This window comes from Columba livia, chromosome 2, assembly GCF_036013475.1.
Source record: "Columba livia isolate bColLiv1 breed racing homer chromosome 2, bColLiv1.pat.W.v2, whole genome shotgun sequence".
NCBI lineage: Eukaryota > Metazoa > Chordata > Aves > Columbiformes > Columbidae > Columba > Columba livia.
This window is the reverse complement of record NC_088603.1, coordinates 276,916-298,130: the sequence shown is the minus strand read 5'-3', so window position 1 is coordinate 298,130 and position 21,215 is coordinate 276,916. Positions and strand designations below refer to the sequence as shown.

The window sequence follows — 21,215 nt, the reverse complement described above, 5'->3', positions numbered from 1 at the left end:
GCTGGAGCAGTTCAGGCGCTGAATGTGGCCATGCTGTTCCTTCCCAGGGACCAGCGGGGGAACTGGTAACAGTGCCCACCCTCTGAATTTCTGTGATTCCCAGGGGTGTTGCTGTACAGTAGCACCTGGATTGGAGTCATCCTGAATGTCAGTGGAGGTTGCTGCCTTCATCCCCATGTGCAAATGACGGCGTGATCTTTGCGGCTTGCTCTTTACTGCTGCCTAATGCAGTGTCTCTCCTGTGCTTGTTTTTGTTACTGGTTGAGGGCATAAATTTATTTATTTGTTTCAGATCTGATTCTCTTCTGTTTGCCAGAAAATTCACAGCCCCTAGACAAGAATTTCAAGCAGAGGAATAGAATAAACCCCTCTCGTAACCTGGCAACCTCTCATCTCTTGCGGTGTTAGGCAGACTGGGAAACGTCAGCCTCGCCAGCGGCAGACGCACAGGGAGCCGCGGGTGAGCAATCGGTGCCCCAGGCCGCGCCGCCTGGCTGCCATGATGGAGCAGCCAGCGCCGCTGCTCCTGGAATGGCCGCCGTGCTGCGGGCGGAGGGGACGGTGCTGCTGTGTGCCCCTTGCCCCGGGTGGCAGGTGGGCGCCGTGTTCCCAGCAGCGTCCTGGGCTGGCACGTGTTGTCACGCAGGGCTTTGTGTGATGAGCAGCGAGCGGCTGATGTCTCACGGCAGCTGCGGTGTTATAATTTGTCTGCATCTGTCAGTCACCGGGGTCTCTAATGGATCCGTCACGGTGGCACCGAGGCGTCCCGCCGCCGGGAGCGGGGAGGCGAGCCGGGCGCTGCGCGAGCCGGGCGCCGCGCGGTCGCCATGCTGCCCCGCTCCTTGCTCCCGCGCTCCCGCGCTGTCCCTCCCTGTTCCCAGCTCGCTGCCTCCCGCTGTTTCTCCCTTGTCCAGAGGGGTTAGTTCTCAGTCTCGCAGGCTGGAAACGCTGCCAGCGAATGTTTCTGTGTGCTGCCTGCCAGGTCCCCGGGGAAAGGGCCTGGAAACGCAGCGCGGGAGGAGCAGTGGGAGCGAGGGAAAACCATTGTTTCTCACTGCTCGCCTGCTGCATTTTCTAGTGGGAAAACACGCTCTGTGAGGCACCGAGTTGCGTGTTGCTGCTGAAGTTGCCCCCTCCCCCTTCCCCCTGCCCCAGAATTTACCATCCCGGTGCAGAGGAGGAGAGGCTGCAGCGCTGCCACGGAAAAGCTGAGACGTGTTTTCAATTTGCCTCCTGCTTATCTCTGCTGTTTGGACAGAGGTTTAAAAAGCTGGATTTTCTGTCCCTGCAGAGTAAACACACAGAACCCGGCAGCACAAACTATTTCTGGCTTATCAGTGGAGGAATGCAGCAGCTGAGGCTTCGCGCGAGTGGGCCGTCAGCAAGGCCCTGAAGGGGCCCCCTCCCCACTCCGCGCTATTAGAAGTGTGAGAGCCCAGCAGGACTCAGAGGGGAGAGTTGGAGAAAAAGGCAGAAAAGGGAAAGAAAGAGGAAGAGAGAGAGTGAGAGAGGCTGAGCAGACCCCGATGGCTACAGATGAAGTTACAGGAGGGGCTCGCAAAGCTACGAAAAGCAAACTTTTTGAGTTTCTGGTCCATGGGGTGGTGAGTCGGGAAAGTTAGTGAGCTGGCTGGCTCTGAATAGAGGGATGAGTGGAGCGGCGGCTCCGCGCCGGGCGGGAGCTCTGCGGTGCTCCCCGGCGCTGCTCTGCCTCGCCGGGCAGCGCGGCCGCGGAGCCCCCAGGGCAGGCGCCGGTTCCTCGGTGGTACAGGCTGGCGTCTGGGGGGTGTGTGCTGTGATTTCTGCTTTGATTCTCCATGAATGGTGAATAGCGTGCTTTTGAGCCTGGTCACGGTGCAGAATCTGCACTGGATCTGACCCAAATGGGCTTGTAGGACACTTTGTTCTGTAATCAAACTTGTGTTTTGGAAAACAATTCTGATGAAAGCCTGATGAAGCCTGCGGTGCTGCCTCTGGTTCTTGTCTCCAGTCTTGGCTCTCGTGTATCCTCTGGCTACTTAACAGGTGACTTTCAGGGGCTTGAAGAGATTAGCTCTGCAGATCTGTGGCAGTCTATGGGCACGCACCCACAGGAGAGTTTCAGGGTGCCATGCGTCATTAAAGCCATCCTTCAGGTCCTTAAAAATGTTCCAGCTTTTGTTTAAGAATCAGGTCTTCGATCTCCATTTAAGGGGAAATGCCAACCCTGTTTTGCTGCATTGGAAACGATGCTCTTTAAATGACTCTCTAGTGGTTGGAAGCAGTCACCATTTATAACATTTGGATTAATTGTATTGATACATATTTAACAAAAATAAGACTGTTAAAGAGCGCCAAGGAATGCAGATATTATTTGGATACTGACAGTCTTGAGTGCTTTCTCTCTTGAGGATTCTGGCACCTCCTGCGACACCTTTTTGAAGACATCAGGTGGTGGCTTTTGTGCACAGATCACAGAAATCTGTGAAGCTCCTAAGTTGTCTCCATAGTTCCATCTTTCTCCAGATGTGTAGGATCCATAGTGTGTCCTGCAAATCCTGATATGGTGGGACTCACAAGACGAAGGACCTTGTGGTGGCATTCTGTATTTCTGAAGCGGCGAGCAGGGATGTGGCGCAGAGTGCAGGAGCTGGAGATTGCGGGCGCGGGGTGACGGGAGAGCCGGTGCGCGGGTCTGTAACGGGTTCAGTGTGGGGCTGTGGGTTATTGGGGTGACGGGAGAGCCGGTGCGCGGGTCTGTAACGGGTTCAGTGTGGGGCTGTGGGTTATTGGGGTGACGGGAGAGCCGGTGCGCGGGTCTGTAACGGGTTCAGTGTGGGGCTGTGGGTTATTGGGGTGACGGGAGAGCCGGTGCGTGGGTCTGTAACGGGTTCAGTGTGGGACTGTGGGTTATTGGGGTGACGGGAGAGCCAGTGTGCGGGTCTGTAACAGGTTCAGTGTGGGACTGTGGGTTATTGGGGTGACGGGAGAGCCGATGCGCGGGTCTGTAACGGGTTCAGTGTGGGGCTGGGGGTATTGGGGTGACTTGCTCCTGATGGCTGTATCTGGGCAGAACCATGGGTGGGTTGGGAGCGGTGGATGTAGGGGATGCTTTTGCCTTTCCCATGGTTTCTGTTGGCATTTGCGCACCAGTCGTCTTCCTTTACTATCAAGAGGAGTGGCAAAAACAGTTCTGTGGATGTGCTTCTTCCCCATGTAGACGGCCTTCACGTGAAAGCAGCATGCTGGCTGCTGAAACGTGGGAATTTTTGATCTATACCAGAATACATTTAGCAGAGCTCATTTCCATTACTTGTTTGGATGCTGGAGAACTCTGTCTTTTCTGCCCTGGGAGTTTTGCCGCTAGTGGCATCTTACCTGGCTATCCGCTTCACCTGGAACGTGTGCGCTCGCTGGCCGCCTTCCCGCCGTGTGCCGGTGGCGCCGGGCTCCCCGGCTCTCGTCCTGGTGTGGCCGTGGCTGGTGCCCTCGCCTCTCCTCCTGACCATCTCCTGCAGTTCTGCTTGCCCTCCCAGGTTCTTCCTTGGCTGGGGTTCATTTTGATCAAAGCGCAGCTTGGGGTACTCAGTCTTCTGTTGCTTAAAAGAGATAATAGGAGTTATAACTTCATTTTAACACCCCTGGTCCTGTATCCTACCAAATAAGAATGTGCCGTCACAGCCGTTACCTTGAGTTTATGTGTTGCTAGCTATTGAGTTTTATTTCCATTTCTTGGAGTCTGATTCTGCTCTAATTTCAGGGAAAAGTGTCCTCTTCAAGTTACTTATTTATTATTCGATTTTCTTATGGCAGGATGCGCCTTTCTTTTTTCTCTTTTCCCCTCTTCCCTAGAAGAAGAAGAGGTAAATAGAGGTGAATAGTAGACAGAGAGATGGTTTTTGCTCTGTGAACGCTGGGTGAACAGGATGAATCGCAGGGTTCCTAGGGGCAGGTCCTTTTGGGTTCACTTGATCTTTCTGGAAACACACGTTCCTGCGCTAAGGTCGCTTCGCCCTGTGCTCCTGCGCACCTGGGTCTGCGCTTGTTCTCCTTGTTCTGCCTTGTTTGTCCCGACACCCTGAACGGTGACACCTCGTTATGGGTAGAAATCTCAGGTGTGACGCTTCATTCTCCTCCTGCCTGAGTTCCTGACGGGTTGTCACACCTGTGGTCAGCGGCTCTTTCACAGGGGTTACATTTCTGTCGGTTGTTTGTTTTTACGATTCTTTGCTGCTGTTCTGTTCCGTCAGGGCCTTGCACATTGTTCTTGTGGGAAGAGAGAAAATCTTTTCCCCAAAGGCTCCATCCTTTATTTTGTCCTCTCTTCTTTTTTTGTGTGTGTGTGTTCCTCTCTGCTCTATTTCTGGCACTTTTATGGATAAATATAGCTTTAATCACCACATTTGTGTTGATTTGTCTCTTTATTGATGCGTTTTCTACTGTCCAGCAGTACATTTCAGGCAGTCTTTATGACGCCTCCCTCCGAGTGTCCAGCTGTTGCCGTAGATTGTGTTGACCAAACCACGTTGGTGATCTTCTGTTTCTTCTGTCCTCTGTCACCGGCCTCCCCGCGGGCTGGAGCCCTGAAACGCCTGTTACAGTTCCCTCGTTCCCTCGTTCCCCCTGCGCCCATACCCCGTCAGGTCCCCCCGTCTCCGGGCAGGCGCGTGTGCAGATGTTGCCACGGCTCTTGTCCAACATCTGTCCTCTCGTGGCTCCGTCTTTTCCGGCGCCTCGTGCCGTCGACCTTGCCGGTGTCGTCCCCGCACAAGAAGCTGCTGAGAGGTTCGTTTTCTTGTGCTGTTTTGACCTCTTTAATCTGCTTCTGCGTCCTCTTTCCATTCCCACTTTATCTCCCTTCCAAAACCAATCTTCCTGCCTTTTGTACACAAGATACACCTATAAAGGTCTGTGTCCCTTTCTCAACCATCAAGTCATATCTGTATTTACAATATACTTGCTGTCACTTCAGATTACTTTCTTTTTCCCATAGCGATCTTGTTCTTTGTCCTCTGTGCTGTGCTCAGGAAGCTCTTCCCGTTAATATAAGTCCTTATCCATATTTATTTTCTGCTAATATATGTTTTTTTCATAGTTCCTGCTAATCTCTACAGCTTAATATTAGTTACACATTGAGATTGCTAATTTATACGAACCTCCGTATCACTTACGTGGCTTCTTTGCTTGTCCTTAGTCGCCGTTTTGTCCAGTTATCTGCGTCTCGGATCCCGAGAATTCTGCGTGGGTACAGACGCTGTTCTGTGAGGCGGCGTTTGTCGCGGCGGAAGGCGGGCTCAGCGCGTGCCATCGTGGCGATGGGTGTGTCAGGCAGTGGTAGATAACTCGTTGCCAGCGTTAAAACAGACAGAAAGACAGGTGTGATGCCCCAAAGATACGTGTGGAGTGTCTAACAGATTTATCGGTGATTTGGAAAAGGGAGTAAGCAGTTGATTTCGTAAGCAGGTTTTGCATGTCCTCATGCATCGCTGGGTTTTAAATGAAGTGTTAAGGAAGGTTTGGGTGTACCGTGAGCAGCCGCCGCTGGGGAAGCAGCTAAACTGGTCAGGAGATGGGGCAGAGGATAACGCAGAAGTGACCGCAGATCCAGGGCATACTTACAGGAGTGTTTTCCTGATCTTGGTCACCTGCGTGACCAGCAAGCAAGGCAGGAACAACTCGGGGGTCAGTGGTGGTGGGAAGCCCGTGAAGACTTAATCTAGAAGAGAATTTTTTTTAAAAGATTATTTATAATACGTAAGGATGGGAGCTGATTAGGCGAGTTGTAAGATCTCTGTCACTAGAGGCCTTTAGGCACTGGTTGAAGAAGTGAACACCTATCAAAGATAATGGAGATACCCGTGATACTACTTAGAGACAAGCAAGGACTGGATGACCTCAAGGACTCACATTTCAGTAGGATATAAAAATTATATTTGTTTCATTAGAATGGGAAGAACTAAATATATGCTCCCCAAATAGAACAGTGATCTGTTGTAAGTGGATAAAGGTGGCTGTTTCTTCCAGACAGTCGTCAGTTTGCAGAGATCACCACTAGAACAGGCGAGCTAATGAAAAGTATCCTACTAATTTTTATATGATCACGGCTCTACACACGGTCTGGTCAGAGCACAGGTCAGCCGGCACTGGAAGGGCTGGAGAGGAGCCTCAGGACCGTGATGGGCAGCGTGTCCCCGTTCCTGCGCAGGTTTGCAGCTGCCGCGGCGTGGCCGTGTCGGGTCCGGTGGCGCCGTGTGCCGCGCGGGCCCTGCTGTGCCCAGCGGGTTCGGGGCAGCCGGGAGGAACCGGGACCTCCCCACGGGAAGGGCTTTGGCTGGGACCGTGCCTGCGGAAGCCTGGGGGGGAACACTGCACGGTGTTGGGCTGCGTGAGCTGCCCACGGAGACCCGAGGTTTGTCCTTTCCCAGCCCCGGACTCATTGCAGGCTGACAAGTGTAGAAAAGTTCACAGGTAATTAAGGCAAGAAAATCATACTAATTCTATAGAGGCCTTTAACAGAGATCAGTGCCTTGCCCTTAGTTGTCGTGGTTTTATGCAATGTGGGCTTGTTGAACAAATTTGAGTTGCCTGTTGAGAAAATTCGGATTTGCAGATGAATATCGTGGCACAGATGTAACTGATGTGAGATGTTTGAGTTGCTCTTCTGTTTTCTAAAAAAGAAATACTGTAGGAATACAAAAAGAGTGACAGTGAACAATTTAACGCAGTGTCTGCAGTGACGGAGCGGCAGGACACGCGCCGTACAGGGACAAGGCAGCACCTGGCGCTGCTTCACCCAGACACCGAGTTCTTCACACCGACTCCATTCCGTGCGCTGGAGCTCAGCGGTGGATGTGATCGGGTCTGTGAGCTCAAAGGCAGTCTATAGGGTTTGGTGGCTTCAGTCCCAAAGATTTATGTTTTAGTCTATAGGGTTTGGTGGCTTCAGTCCCAAAGATTTATGTTTTAGTCTATAGGGTCTGGTGGTTTCAACCCCAAAGATTTTTTATCTTCCTTGGGTGCATCCAAGTGCTCGTTTGAGGTTTGTCTGATTTTCTGAGCCGTGAATGGACATGCATGACACAGAAAAGTGATCACTGCACTTTGTCTCAAGTTACAGTTCCCAGTTCAGGAAATGGATGTTTTCTAAATTGAAGATTTTTGGATGGTCATGGACATTATATGAAAATGGGCGAGAGCTTTTGGGAAGTGGAGGAAGGTGAATATGGCAGACGAGCACGAAGAATTGCAAGGCTGATGTTTCTGCTTACTAAATCTAGAAGATTAATAGACGTTAGAAAATGAACTCGTATGAGGTGACGTCTGTAGCGAGAGCAGAGGAGCTGTCTGCAGCTTTCTTGTACTTCTAGGAGTCCATTTTGAAGCAGCACATGCAGTGGGACACTGTTTGTGCGGTCAGAAACCCGTTGCCATCAGACAATATCAGTCTGCTCTCGATTTCTTAACTGTTCCAGGTACTTCCAGTGGCACGTTCTTACCCTCAGACAGCATCTGGCGTCTCCTCTGCCTTATGTTGGTGCCTTATAGAAATCGGTAGCTGCTGTAATGCACTAACACGATATGTTGTCTAGCCAAGGTAGCTCTGTTTTCAGTTTTAAAACATGCTGTTCGTATTCTTGGTAACTGTTGTTCCCGATCCCCGTGGGTTCCTGTGTTCTCATACCCCATGGGTTCCTGTGTTCCCGATCCCCGCAGGTTCCCGTGTTCTCAGACCCCGCGGGTCCCTGCGTTCCCGATCCCCGTGGGTCCCTGTGTCCGTGGGCTGGTGGCTGCTCACTGTTGCCATGGGGGTGCCAGTGGTGCCGAGACGGACGCTGTGTCCCTCAGAACAGGACGCCGTGGGTGCCGCTCGCTGCTGGGCTGCGTTGCAGTGACTCCCTGCTCAGTCCCTTTCTGTAAGGCTCTTATGGGCATTTTTGGTTTTTATTTTCTTGACGCTTTCTTTTACTTTTACCTGTCAGCTCTCTGGGTTGTTTTCCTCTCTCTGGTGAGTCCAGACAGGAACTCTTCTTTTTTCTGCTTTAGCACTTGGCTGCTATGGTGTTGATGTCCCTTGAGAAAAGCCTCTGCAGTAGAAATACACAGAAAAGCAGCAGTCCAATGTTGTTTCATTTCTGAGAAGTTCGCATGAAGAAATGACAAAGGGGAGGAGGACAGAGGTGGTTCAGAGGAGGTTCAGACGGGGCAGAGGTGGAAAGGCGGGTGTGCGTGTTTGGGAGCAGGGACAGGGGTGCGGGGCGCGGGCGGCGTGCGGGAGGCGCAGCGCTCGCCACACGGACGGTGAGCGGCGATGGACAGCGTGCGGGAACGCAGCCACCAGTGGAGCACTGGGACCGGGATGCATGCAGGAGATGCTGCTGTGTGCCCCTGTGCACTGCCCGGCCTTGTCCCCCTGCTCTGTGACAGCTCTGGAGATGCTGCTGTGTGCCCCTGTGCACTGCCCGGCCTTGTCCCCCTGCTCTGTGACAGCTCTGGAGGTGCTGCTGTGTGCCCCCCTGCACTGCCCGGCCTTGTCCCCCTGCTCTGTGACAGCTCTGGAGGTGCTGCTGTGTGCCCCCCTGCACTGCCCGGCCTTGTCCCCCTGCTCTGTGACAGCTCTGGAGATGCTGCTGTGTGCCCCTGTGCACTGCCCGGCCTTGTCCCCCTGCTCTGTGACAGCTCTGGAGATGCTGCTGTGTGCCCATGTGCACTGCCCGGCCTTGTCCCCCTGCTCTGTGACAGCTCTGGAGGTGCTGCTGTGTGCCCCTGTGCACTGCCCGGCCTTGTCCCCCTGCTCTGTGACAGCTCTGGAGGTGCTGCTGTGTGCCCCCGTGCACTGCCCGGCCTTGTCCCCCTGCTCTGTGACAGCTCTGGAGGTGCTGCTGTGTGCCCCTGTGCACTGCCCGGCCTTGTCCCCCTGCTCTGTGACAGCTCTGGAGATGCTGCTGTGTGCCCCTGTGCACTGCCCGGCCTTGTCCCCCTGCTCTGTGACAGCTCTGGAGGTGCTGCTGTGTGCCCCTGTGCACTGCCCGGCCTTGTCCCCCTGCTCTGTGACAGCTCTGGAGGTGCTGCTGTGTGCCCCCGTGCACTGCCCGGCCTTGTCCCCCTGCTCTGTGACAGCTCTGGAGGTGCTGCTGTGTGCCCCCGTGCACTGCCTGGCCTTGTCCCCCTGCTCTGTGACAGCTCTGGAGACGCTGCTGTGTGCCCCCGTGCACTGCCCGGCCTTGTCCCGCTGCTCTGCGGGCAGCTCCGCTCCTTCATGTCGGAGCCGTGAGAGCGGTCCCTGAGCTGGGCACACGCCGTGCTCTTCCTCAGGGCCTGCAGCCCGCTCCGGGTTTGTCCTCTGGCCTGTGACGTGTTTGAAGTAGTGCGGAGTAATCCGTGTAATATGGGATGGAGGGGGCAAAGCGGGGTGGTCAGCGGTTGGGGACAGAGCCGGGGAGCAGCGTGGCCCGGGACAGGCGGTGTCGCGGGACGGTGTGTGGCGGTGCTGGCTTGGACTGCGGCCTTCAGCACACGTGGAACTTGTCCAGGGCAGGTTCAGCCCCCTGAGGAACAGGGGAGAGATGGATGTGAATCTGTAGGCAGGTGGGCCCCAAGATCCCCCTCAGAAGATCTGATGGTATTGTAATGCTCTTTAGTATCGAGGCTGTGAGAAATTCAATGTATTGTCTGTCTCTGTCTTCTCTTGTACATGTGTTTGAGAGCAAAATAAGCATTTAGATAAAGTGCTGCTTGTGTGTTCTCCTGTAACAGCTGAGATGGCAAAAGCGTCCGCGTGTCCGGGAGCCTGGTGGGCTGGCAGCGGGGCACAGCGTGCTCAGCACCGTGCTGTGGGCGGGCGATCCTGGCGGCAGGAGCCTGAGGTGGAGGGAAGGGCTGGGGCGGGGCGGGGGCGGCATCGAATGTGGTTTTGCTGGAGATGTCTCCTTTTCTCAGTTTGGTGCTTTCTCTGTATTTCTCTGTTTCGATGCTTAACAAAGGGCACTGAAGGAGGTTGGAAGATGTCAGATCTAAATCGAGTAGCTCCGGCTTGCTGCCGTTGTTCCAGAGGTGCCCTCTGTGGAGCGGAGCGGCGGCGCCGCAGTCCGGCCTGTCCCCGGGGGCACGGACGCGAGATGGCCGCGCTCAGGACCTTGTCTCTCCGGAATGTCAGATGTCCCCAGTGACTGACAGGGAACAGCAGGCCTGCTCGTTGCTGGAAGGAGGCCACGGCGTGCAGGCTGACAGACACGGAGATCTCAAACACAGGCTCAAGTGAGAGCATTTTCTGGGCCGTTTGTGCCGGCTCTGCCCGGGTGGGGGTGGCTGCGTGGGCAGCTGCTCTGCTCCAGCAGCTCTCAGAGCTCCGTGTTTATGGAAGGGGTTTCCAGCTCCGGCAGAGCCTCGGTTCGGCCTGTTTGCTGTTCTCTGCTCAGGACTGTTCTCTCAGCCGGTTTCTACATGGACACTTGCTGAATTCTCCTGCTTGGCTCCCGTGCTGGGCTCCCTGCTACGTCAGCCTTGCTCTGTCCTTACCAAGTGCAGCCACTGGGCCTTTGCTGCCCATCCACTCCCGTTCGTTCTTCCTCAGGTTTCCTTTGCGCACAAGGAATGTCTGAGACCTGTGTGGTCAGGGAGGGCACCGAGCTGGGGCTTTGGGGGCTACAGTGGGCTCGGGTGGTTAATTCGGAGATGCAGGTCCAAATTATATTTAGAATTATGTACTATTATAATATATATTATAATTATATATTTAGAAATTATAAAAGGATGAGATAAATATGAACTAAACCATGTTTAAAATTGTTATTCTGTTCATTAACGGTGCAAACCCCGTTTTCTGCCCACCCGCGTGGACTGTCGCACACCCTGTGGGTGCACACACCTCACCCTGCAGGCCGCCGGGTACGCGTGCCGCGACTGTACCGCTGCGGAGCTGTTTTCCGGGCCGTTAGCACCCCTTTGGGAGGGCTTGCTCAGGCTGACAGCTCCCGGTGTGCAAACCCCTTCGTGTGTCTGTGTGTGTGGGTCTGGCTCATGGTTTATCGTCTGGAAGGGGCACGGAGCAGCCGGTGCCCCGCTGCCCTCTCCAGGCCACTCTGGACCGTGCAGAGCTCCAGAAATGCCCCCTTGGGTTACCTTGGGTCACCTCTTTCCAGATGGAAAACCATCGTGTATTTACTTTTACTTATGCAGATGCAGTTCCATATCTTAACAATTTCCATGCCATTCTTTGTGGTTTTAGGGATCTGCTCCACCGCACTGAGCTGCAGAACAGAGCTGCACAGGCATTCAGCGCGGGGCCAAGCCGTGGGCAGCGCACAGCTGTGTTCGGTTCCCCTCCTTGGCATTTATTAGGTTTAATGGCTTTCTTTGACCTCTAGTAAGCAGTGAACTTTTGTCCTTTCCTGAAGTGACTGTTTGAGCTCCAGGATGTTGTTTCTGAAGGGCAGCGGTCAGCTCCGAGCCCGTCGTTTTGTTGATGGCTGGATTTGATTTCCCCATGTAGTTCCCTTCAACCCGTATTGAAATCCATGTTCATGTTCCTTTTAAGTGTCCGTTCTGTCTCACGAAGCGCTTCTGCGGTTCTTTGGAGCTGGCCTTCACCTTTGCCAGCTTGGGTAGCTTTTTCACTTCCCCGCTCCTTGTCTCTTGTCCCAGGCTGCTCGTGGCTGTGCTGAAAAGCACGTCCCAGCAAACTCTGGGTGCCTTCCGTTGTTTTCTAAACCAACGGCTGTTGTCTCATTTCTGTCCTTTAACCAATTATTTACCCATGATAGATGCTGCTGCACCTTGGTTTCCTTAACAGACTTTGCAGAGGGACTTGACTTTCAAAATAATCTTGTGTATGGTTATTCTTATTCACATACTGGCTCAAATGCCTATAGGTTGTGTATTTGTCTGTGTTTTCACATGTACGTAGACATAAAACAAACGTCTTGTTAACTCTTAGAACGGAACTCGTCTCTTCTCTGGTTTAAATTGCATTTTACGGGTGGTAGTTATTTTACTGGTGTTTTTTCCTTGATGACTATAAACTTTGGGATGTAGAATTCAGTTTAGTGCGTGTCTTGTGTGGCATTGAGCTCGTGGTTTGACCCAAAGGGTTTCTCAGAGCACGCTGAAGTGAACACGAATGTCAGGACGTCGGAACGTCTGCAGGGGCAGCTTGCGAACTACCACATCCCTTTATTTAACTTGAGGGGCTTGATCGGAGACATGACGATTTCCTGAGGGGTTCGTGTCGTTTATGAGCTTACACTGCTCCCGGTGTAGGTGAAGGAGCGGGCTCTTGACGGAAAATGCCCTGTCAGTGTTCCCGTGGTTCGTTTTGCCTCTTCGTCTCCCCGCTGGTCCACGCACAGTCGGAGTCGCTGGAGCTGTGAGCGTCCCGTAGCTGTGACTGGTGTGTGAGCTGTGCGGGTGGACGGTCCCGCTGCCACAGCCCTGTTCTCGGGTCCGGAGGTGTGAGCTGTGCGGGTGGACGGTCCCGCTGCCACAGCCCTGTTCTCGGGTCCGGAGGTGTGAGCTGTGCGGGTGGACGGTCCCGCTGCCACAGCCCTGTTCTCGGGTCCAGAGGTGTGAGCTGTGCGGGTGGACGGCTCCGCTGCCACGGGCCCTGTCCTCCGGTCTGGAGGTGGGACGTGGTGCCCCAGGCCGGTCTGCTGTGTTTCCCACCACGGGGGGTTTCCTGCAGCCAGTGCTTCTCATCCCTGCCTCCTGCCCATCACCGAGTGCCTGTTGGGGTGTCCAGGAGATACGGTCCAGAGTTCATGTGCTCTGTGTCCGTGCTTAGCGCTTCTCAGGATGGTCAGAAGGGGGAACTTGCCGCAGTTGCTGTCTGGTTATGCACTAATGTATCTGCAGCTGAAGAAACAGGGACCAAACTGACTCTTCTTTCTGTTCCGCTTCTTTCCTAGCGACCTGGGATGCCATCAGGAGCCCGAATGCCCCACCAAGGGGCTCCCATGGGTCCCCCGGGCCCCCCGTACGTCGGGAGCCCGTCAGTGCGGCCGGGGCTGCCCCAGGCCGTGATGGAGCCCACGAGGAAGCGCGCGGCCCCGCAGCAGGTGCAGCAGCAGCAGGTGCAGCAGCAGGTGCAGCAGCAGCAGCAGGCGACGCAGAACCGCACCAGGAGGTGAGTGCTGCAGACAGGAAACACGGGAGCACGGTTTCAGGAAGAAAAAATGTCTTTTTAGCGACAGGTAATACCTTAAAAATGGAATGAGACAGCATGGAAGAGTTATATGTTGTTAGTTTCTTAAAGCGGGAAAAACATTAAGTTTTACTCTTTGTTTGCGAATGCTCTGGAACAAACTGACCTTTACTCATGTCTGGTTTTGCAGTTTGTGGGCTTATCTGGCTATAATTCTGGCCATTATGTTCAGCCTTTTAAGTTAATCAACAGTTACCTTCTAGCATACCACAATTATTGTATTGTTTGCTATCTGTTCCATATAGTCTCTCTGATTTCTGACTAGCTAACAAAATGATCTATGAATGAGACAAGTGGAAGAAATGTTTTCGTTGTTCATGTCAATACTTACAGCGTGGTCACTCAGGAGGGTCATGAAGCTCACAACTGTCACAGGCTTTCCTAGAGGTAAAATGAAGAGGTGTGGTAGGAAATAATTGAATAGAATCAGAGGGATTTTTCTAAAGGAACTTTCTTTTTGAATCGTGCCCACTTCAGACAGTGCCGAATCATTCTTCATTAAATAATGGTTCACTAATTTTGCAACCGATTGGACCTCAGCGGTGTTGATATGTGGGCGCACTCATCTGGGTGTTCTGCCTTTTACACAATCGCTGTAGGTGTGTATCTAGATTCAGATGGTGTTCAGGTGGTGTCATCGGGTCTAGTTGTAGGTAAAACATGTCCCTAAGCTCAGTGCTCCAGGAACCCTGCTCTGCTCAGCTTAAATGCCTTGGATCAGCAAGCCAAACTTGGGGGCACTTATGTCTGGGATGCATCTGGAAAGGACTGAGAATATTAATACACTGTGAGTGAATAAGATTGAATACAGCAGGAGTGTGTGTGAGTGCAGCATGTGTGCACAAGAGACGCATGTGTGTCCTGGAGGCCGTGCCCTTCCACAGCACCCGGAGGCGCTCTGGACGCCGCTCAAAGTAACCCCGGCCTTCCGACACGCAGAGCAGATGTCGGCTGGAACACTGCTGCTGCCTGGCTTGCAGGGGTCGTTTCTAGGAGCTGACAGCAGCTCACCGGAGGAAGCGCCCCCCTCCCAGAGCCCCTCAGCGCTGCAGCCCGGCCACCGCCAGCGCAGCTCGGCCAGCGCCTCCGGTGCTCAGGAGGGCTCCTCTGATTCTTCTCCCACACCCTCCTCTGCATGATGTGCTGAGTGTTTTCTCCTCGTTCGTTTCCACCTCCTTGTCGTTTCCCATTGCATTTTTTCTGTTTTTTCAGGCAAGCGTTTTGGCACCTTGGGTCCAAATCCGGGAGTAATTGAGTCCCACGGTTTATGTTGTTGTTTCTTGGCAGGTTTGGTGGAGACAAAAATCTCACTTCTGTAATAGAGTCTTAGAGAACTGGTTGAGACCCAAGTTTTTTGGTGCTTTTTGTTTGTTTGTTACTTGCTTTTTAATTGCAAGCCTTTGGGGTTGTTGCAGGTGCGTGTATGTCCCGTTTCCCCCGGGATGGTGGAGCTTGCCCAGGCATTACTCCCAGGTTCTGTGAACTATTTCAGTGCAAGTTTGTGGAAGGTGTTGGAGGTTCCCACTGTGTAACATTCCAGTCCCGTTATTCCTGCACTTCAAAAAGGGACATTGTTCCACGACGCTGGTTGTGACTGTGTGGATGGATTTTCTGCCCCGAGGAAGGGTGTGGTTTGCCCTTCGCAGCAAAGAGTTCCTCGGGCCCGGCTTGTGCGGGAAGCTGCGGCGTCGGGCCAGGCGTGTTACCGGCACGTGCCGGGAGGGCCTGAGCTCCCTCTTGGCCCCGTCAGCGAAAGCCAGGTAGCGGGTTTGGCGGGCACAAACGGTTCTGAGAATGCAGGAATTCAGAAGACAGCGTGTTTGGCAATCTTCCTGACAGAACCGGTTCTTAGGCACATACACATCGGTGCGTATGTACAGGAGAACAAGTATGTTTTTAGAAGCATAGGTACATAAATGTGCTTATGTAGGGGTATGAACACATTATGTATATACGCTACAGGCACACCTGTGCGTTCCCACATGTGCGTTCATAAAGATGAACAAATATGGAAATGCAAGCACGCTTGCTTTTGCATATCAGTGATGCAAATACGTGACAATGAAACAAGTGTATGTGCGTAGGGAAGGGAGTGTACGTCTGTGTGTTTTTGTACATCATATGGAGTACGCATACGTGTGTGTTTTCCTCAGCACTCAGTTTGAGGCGTGAGTGGATGAATGCGTGTCGTCCGTTTGAACAGGTCCCGTTCTGCTCACGGGCGCTCGGCCGCTCGCACGTGCACGGGTCTGTCGTGCACGCTTCACGCGTGCGCGCTGCCCTCCCACGTGCTTTCTTGTGTCTGTGGACACAGGAGGCACGTGCGCTCGCATTGAGTGCTGCCCTGCACCACGGAAGGTGCCGTGACCACAGGACTTGCACACTTCTTTCCGAGATGCATAACAGACAGCCCGGGTTGTGCTTGGCAAACTGGCTCTCGGGCTGCGGAGAGCAGGGCCTGGGTCCTGGGCATGGGGGAGACCCTTCTGCGGATGCACGCACAGCTGTGCACCAGCATGTGGAGATGTCAGGATAATTTAGCAGGTGGCCTCGTTACTCCTAGATCTGTCACCATGGTAACGTGTTTTTTTCTTTAAAAAATGTACAGTGCCAAGAGGAGGAAGATGGCTGACAAAATTCTCCCTCAGAGGGTGAGTCGCTTTCATTTCCTATTCCCTTCACAATCAGTTCAGCATCTTAGTGTAATTAAAGGGGCTTTAGAAAATAGTTTCACTTTTTGTTTAAAAATCTAATTAAAAAGTAAGTGGGCAGCGGGTGACAGTGCGCTGAGCCGGCCGGCGGGGGGGGCTGGGCGGGAGCGCGGCCCGGCCAGGGTCAGCGCCGCAGCCCCGCGCTGGCGCACGCCGGGCCCGCCGCGGCCTCCCCGCGGCTGCGGCAGCGGCAGCGGCAGCGCGCGAGGCTGGCCAGAGCCGTGCCTGCCAGAGACGGGCTGTTGGCGGGGCGCCGCGGCCCAGCCGCTGCCGCTTGTGCTGCTGCTGGTTGTGTCCTGGCGGGACCGCAGGGAACCCGTGTAAACAACAGAGTTTAGGGGCCTGTACTGTGCGGAGAGTTGTTAGTTCTCTTATCTCTGGAGATACGTCTAGCTTTTGGTGTCTGCCTGTCCTTGGTCATCAGAGCTTAAATCTTCTGCTTGCTTTCTAAACGTGGGAATTTCTCTCTGCTCCCCTTCTCTTTCATTATTCTCAGACTTTCCCTTTCTCGTGCCCTCTTCAGTACAGTTCCCCGAAACCCGCTCAGTCCCAGAGCTTCCTTCGTCTTCAAAACGCGCCCCCTCGTCACGTCCTGGTCCCGGGCTCTTTGGCTCCTGGCGCTTTCTCGGAGCTCAGGGCCTCTTTGACAGGGGTGTCCAGGTCTCCTGTCTGCCGCTAGTGTAAACCCGGCCGTGCGGGCAGCCCCCGGCTTCTGTTCCGTGACGCCCACAGGCACCCAGCGCCAGCCACCCGAGGAGCGGAGCCCGCCTTGGCGCTCCTGATGCCGTATTATCACTTATTTTCTTGTAATTCCTACCACGTTGTGAAAGCAGAGCCTCTCGCAGGTGAGCCGTTAGTTCTCTCATGCTGCTCTCTTGAAAGGACTAAGCTGCCCTTAAATCCAGACCTTTGAATGACTTGCAGCCTCCATGGTGTTTATCTTAAACCCTCATTCCTGCTCTGCTTGGAATCTGTACTTTCTTAGAATGAAAACTACATTTCTTGTGCTTTCGCCTCTGTCTGTCCCACAGAAACTGTTTTTGGAGACAATTGCACATTCTGGATGGCAAGGCTGTTGCTTTAAATATGTGTTCATTTCAAGGCTGCCTTTGTTGTTTTCTTTTTGTCTGGTGCCTTTATAAGATAAGGAGGTCTCAGAACAGAGGTAACCAAACTTGTTTGGCAGCAGCAGACTTGAGCCTCTGTTTATCAAATCCATGATGATTCCTTAATAGACGGAGCCTTATTCAAGTATGTAAAAAGCTTACACATACTTTCAGAACAGTGCTGTCACCAAGTCTTCTTGCCTTTCGGTATCTTTCTTGCTGTCAGCCAGTAATTTTAACTGATGGACGATAAGGCACCACAAACTGCCGGAGTTCTGTCTGCAATGGCGTTTCTGTCGGAGCAGTGGCAGCTGGTGGAGCTGGTGGTACAACGTTGTGTCGGGATCAGGGTCTCCACGAGGCTGCAGTCCGTGTGTCAGAACCTCCTCACGCTTCACCGGTCATGGAGGGAGGATGCTGTGTGCATCCGTGTCCTGCCAAGGGAGGATTTGCTCCGGTGGCTGTGGAATGCATGTGAAACACGGGGTGAAAGCTCCACCTTCCAGAGCCGCTTCTGGAGCCTTTTCCAGCCAGTTAGCATCTGTTACCTGCAGACTTCAGCTTGTGTTTTCTGGAAACTGGGGGGCACAGGAGAACCTACTAAATACATGTTACTCTTGAAAAACGTCTTATCTAATAGTGTAAAAGGCGGAGGGTTCCCAGCGTGGTTGTTGTTGTGGTGAAGCAGTTGGCGCAGGGAGCCTGTGCTGCTCAGGCTGGGTGGCACTGCTGGAGCAGGGGCTGGCTGGGTGTCCATAGAGCAGTGCTGGAGCAGGGGCTGGCTGGGTGTCCATAGAGCAGTGCTGGAGCAGGGGCTGGCTGGGTGTCCATAGAGCAGTGCTGGAGCAGGGGCTGGCTCGGTGTCCATAGAGCAGTGCTGGAGCAGGGGCTGGCTGGGTGTCCATACAGCAGTGCTGGAGCAGGGGCTGGCTGGGTGTCCATAGAGCAGTGCTGGAGCAGGGGCTGGCTGGGTGTCCATAGAGCAGTGCTGGAGCAGGGGCTGGCTGGGTGTCCATAGAGCAGTGCTGGAGCAGGGGCTGGCTGGGTGTCCATAGAGCAGTGCTGGAGCAGGGGCTGGCTGGGTGTCCATAGAGCAGTGCTGGAGCAGGGGCTGGCTGGGTGTCCATAGAGCAGTGCTGGAGCAGGGGCTGGCTGGGTGTCCATACAGCAATGCTGGAGCAGGGGCTGCCTGGGTGTCCATACAGCGGTGCTGGAGCAGGGGCTGGCTGGGTGTCCATAGAGCAGTGCTGGAGCAGGGGCGGGCTGGGTGTCCATAGAGCAGTGCTGGAGCAGGGGCTGGCTGGGTGTCCATAGAGCAGTGCTGGAGCAGGGGCTGGCTGGGTGTCCATAGAGCAGTGCTGGAGCAGGGGCTGGCTGGGTGTCCATAGAGCAGTGCTGGAGCAGGGGCTGGCTGGGTGTCCATAGAGCAGTGCTGGAGCAGGGGCGGGCTGGGTGTCCATAGAGCAGTGCTGGAGCAGGGGCGGGCTGGGTGTCTGTGCAGCAGTGCTGGAGCAGGGGCTGGCTGGGTGTCCATAGAGCAGTGCTGGAGCAGGGGCTGGCTGGGTGTCCATAGAGCATTGCTGGAGCAGGGGCTGGCTGGGTGTCCATAGAGCAGTGCTGGAGCAGGGGCTGGCTGGGTGTCCATAGAGCAGTGCTGGAGCAGGGGCTGCCTGGGTGTCCATAGAGCAGTGCTGGAGCAGGGGCTGGCTGGGTGTCCATAGAGCAGTGCTGGAGCAGGGGCTGGCCTCGTGTCCATAGAGCAGTGCTGGAGCAGGGGCTGGCTGGGTGTCCATACAGCAGTGCTGGAGCAGGGGCTGGCTGGGTGTCCATAGAGCAGTGCTGCAGCAGGGGCTGGCTGGGTGTCCATAGAGCAGTGCTAGAGCAGGGGCTGGCTGGGTGTCCATACAGCAGTGCTGGAGCAGGGGCTGGCCTCGTGTCCATAGAGCAGTGCTGGAGCAGGGGCTGGCTGGGTGTCCATAGAGCAGTGCTGGAGCAGGGGCTGGCTGGGTGTCCATAGAGCAGTGCTGGAGCAGGGGCTGGCTGGGTGTCCATAGAGCAGTGCTGGAGCAGGGGCTGGCTGGGTGTCCATAGAGCAGTGCTGGAGCAGGGGCTGGCCTCGTGTCCATAGAGCAGTGCTGGAGCAGGGGCTGGCTGGATGTCTGTAGAGCATTGCTGGAGCAGGGGCTGGCTGGGTGTCCATAGAGCAGTGCTGGAGCAGGGGCTGGCTGGGTGTCCATAGAGCAGTGCTGGAGCAGGGGCTGGCTGGGTGTCCATAGAGCGGTGCTGGAGCAGGGGCTGGCTGGGTGTCCATAGAGCAGTGCTGGAGCAGGGGCTGGCTGGGTGTCCATACAGCAGTGCTGGAGCAGGGGCTGGCTGGGTGTCCATAGAGCGGTGCTGGAGCAAGAGCTGGCTGGGTGTCCACACAGCAGTGCTGGAGCAGGGGCTGGCTGGGTGTCCATAGAGCAGTGCTGGAGCAAGGGCTGGCTGGGTGTCCATAGAGCAGTGCTGGAGCAGGGGCTGGCTGGGTGTCCATAGAGCGGTGCTGGAGCAGGGGCTGGCTGGGTGTCCATAGAGCAGTGCTGGAGCAGGGGCTGGCTGGGTGTCCATACAGCAGTGCTGGAGCAGGGACTGGCTGGGTGTCCATAGAGCAGTTCTGGAGCAGGGGCTGGCTGGGTGTCCATAGAGCAGTGCTGGAGCAGGGGCTGCCTGGGTGTCCATAGAGCAGTGCTGGAGCAGGGGCTGGCTGGGTGTCCATAGAGCAGTGCTGGAGCAGGGGCTGGCTGGGTGTCCATACAGCAATGCTGGAGCAGGGGCTGGCTGGGTGTCCATAGAGCAGTGCTGGAGCAGGGGCTGGCGGGATGTCTGTAGAGCGGTGCTGGAGCAGGGGCTGGCTGGGTGTCCATAGAGCAGTGCTGGAGCAGGGGCTGGCTGGGTGTCCATAGAGCAGTGCTGGAGCAGGGGCTGGCTGGGTGTCCATAGAGCAGTGCTGGAGCAGGGGCTGGCTGGGTGTCCATAGAGCAGTGCTGGAGCAGGGGCTGGCTGGGTGTCCATAGAGCAGTGCTGGAGCAGGGGCTGGCTGGGTGTCCATAGAGCAGTGCTGGAGCAGGGGCTGGCCTCGTGTCCATAGAGCAGTGCTGGAGCAGGGGCTGGCTGGGTGTCCATAGAGCAGTGCTGGAGCAGGGACTGGCTGGGTGTCCATAGAGCAGTTCTGGAGCAGGGGCTGGCTGGGTGTCCATAGAGCAGTGCTGGAGCAGGGGCTGCCTGGGTGTCCATAGAGCAGTGCTGGAGCAGGGGCTGGCTGGGTGTCCATAGAGCAGTGCTGGAGCAGGGGCTGGCTGGGTGTCCATACAGCAATGCTGGAGCAGGGGCTGGCTGGGTGTCCATAGAGCAGTGCTGGAGCAGGGGCTGGCGGGATGTCTGTAGAGCGGTGCTGGAGCAGGGGCTGGCTGGGTGTCCATAGAGCAGTGCTGGAGCAGGGGCTGGCTGGGTGTCCATAGAGCAGTGCTGGAGCAGGGGCTGGCTGGGTGTCCATAGAGCAGTGCTGGAGCAGGGGCTGGCTGGGTGTCCATAGAGCAGTGCTGGAGCAGGGGCTGGCTGGGTGTCCATAGAGCAGTGCTGGAGCAGGGGCTGGCTGGGTGTCCATAGAGCAGTGCTGGAGCAGGGGCTGGCCTCGTGTCCATAGAGCAGTGCTGGAGCAGGGGCTGGCTGGGTGTCCATAGAGCAGTGCTGGAGCAAGGGCTGGCTGGGTGTCCATACAGCGGTGCTGGAGCAGGGGCTGTCTGGGTGTCCATAGAGCAGTGCTGGAGCAGGGGCTGGCTGGGTGTCCATAGAGCAGTGCTGGAGCAGGGGCTGGCTGGGTGTCCATAGAGCAGTGCTGGAGCAGGGGCTGGCTGGGTGTCCATAGAGCAGTGCTGGAGCAGGGGCTGGCCTCGTGTCCATAGAGCAGTGCTGGAGCAGGGGCTGGCTGGGTGTCCATAGAGCAGTGCTGGAGCAGGGGCTGGCTGGGTGTCCATAGAGCAGTGCTGGAGCAGGGGCTGGCGGGATGTCTGTAGAGCGGTGCTGGAGCAGGGGCTGGCTGGGTGTCCATAGAGCAGTGCTGGAGCAGGGGCTGGCTGGGTGTCCATAGAGCAGTGCTGGAGCAGGGGCTGGCAGGGTGTCCATAGAGCAGTGCTGGAGCAGGGGCTGGCTGGGTGTCCATAGAGCAGTGCTGGAGCAGGGGCTGGC

At 55.4% G+C, this 21,215-nt stretch overlaps 1 protein-coding gene across 9 annotated transcripts in view; it reads left to right on the top strand.

Annotated features, from left to right (window-relative positions):
* SMARCD3 (SWI/SNF related, matrix associated, actin dependent regulator of chromatin, subfamily d, member 3) overlaps nucleotides 1-21,215 on the top strand; it is a 101,906-nt gene that overhangs the window by 35,068 nt on the left and 45,623 nt on the right. For 4 of the 9 annotated variants that reach the window (XM_065054978.1, XM_065054976.1, XM_065054979.1 and 1 more), the window contains 2 exons: nucleotides 12,879-13,096; nucleotides 15,783-15,825. In XM_065054978.1, the coding sequence (XP_064911050.1) occupies nucleotides 12,888-13,096; nucleotides 15,783-15,825 (252 nt within the window). In that variant the 5' untranslated portion in view covers nucleotides 12,879-12,887. Of the gene's footprint in view, nucleotides 1-319; nucleotides 461-1,419; nucleotides 1,605-1,632; nucleotides 2,026-2,075; nucleotides 7,893-12,878; nucleotides 13,097-15,782; nucleotides 15,826-21,215 lie in introns of those variants that run through there. The other 5 variants (XM_065054974.1, XM_065054971.1, XM_065054980.1 and 2 more) reach the window with 5 other exon arrangements.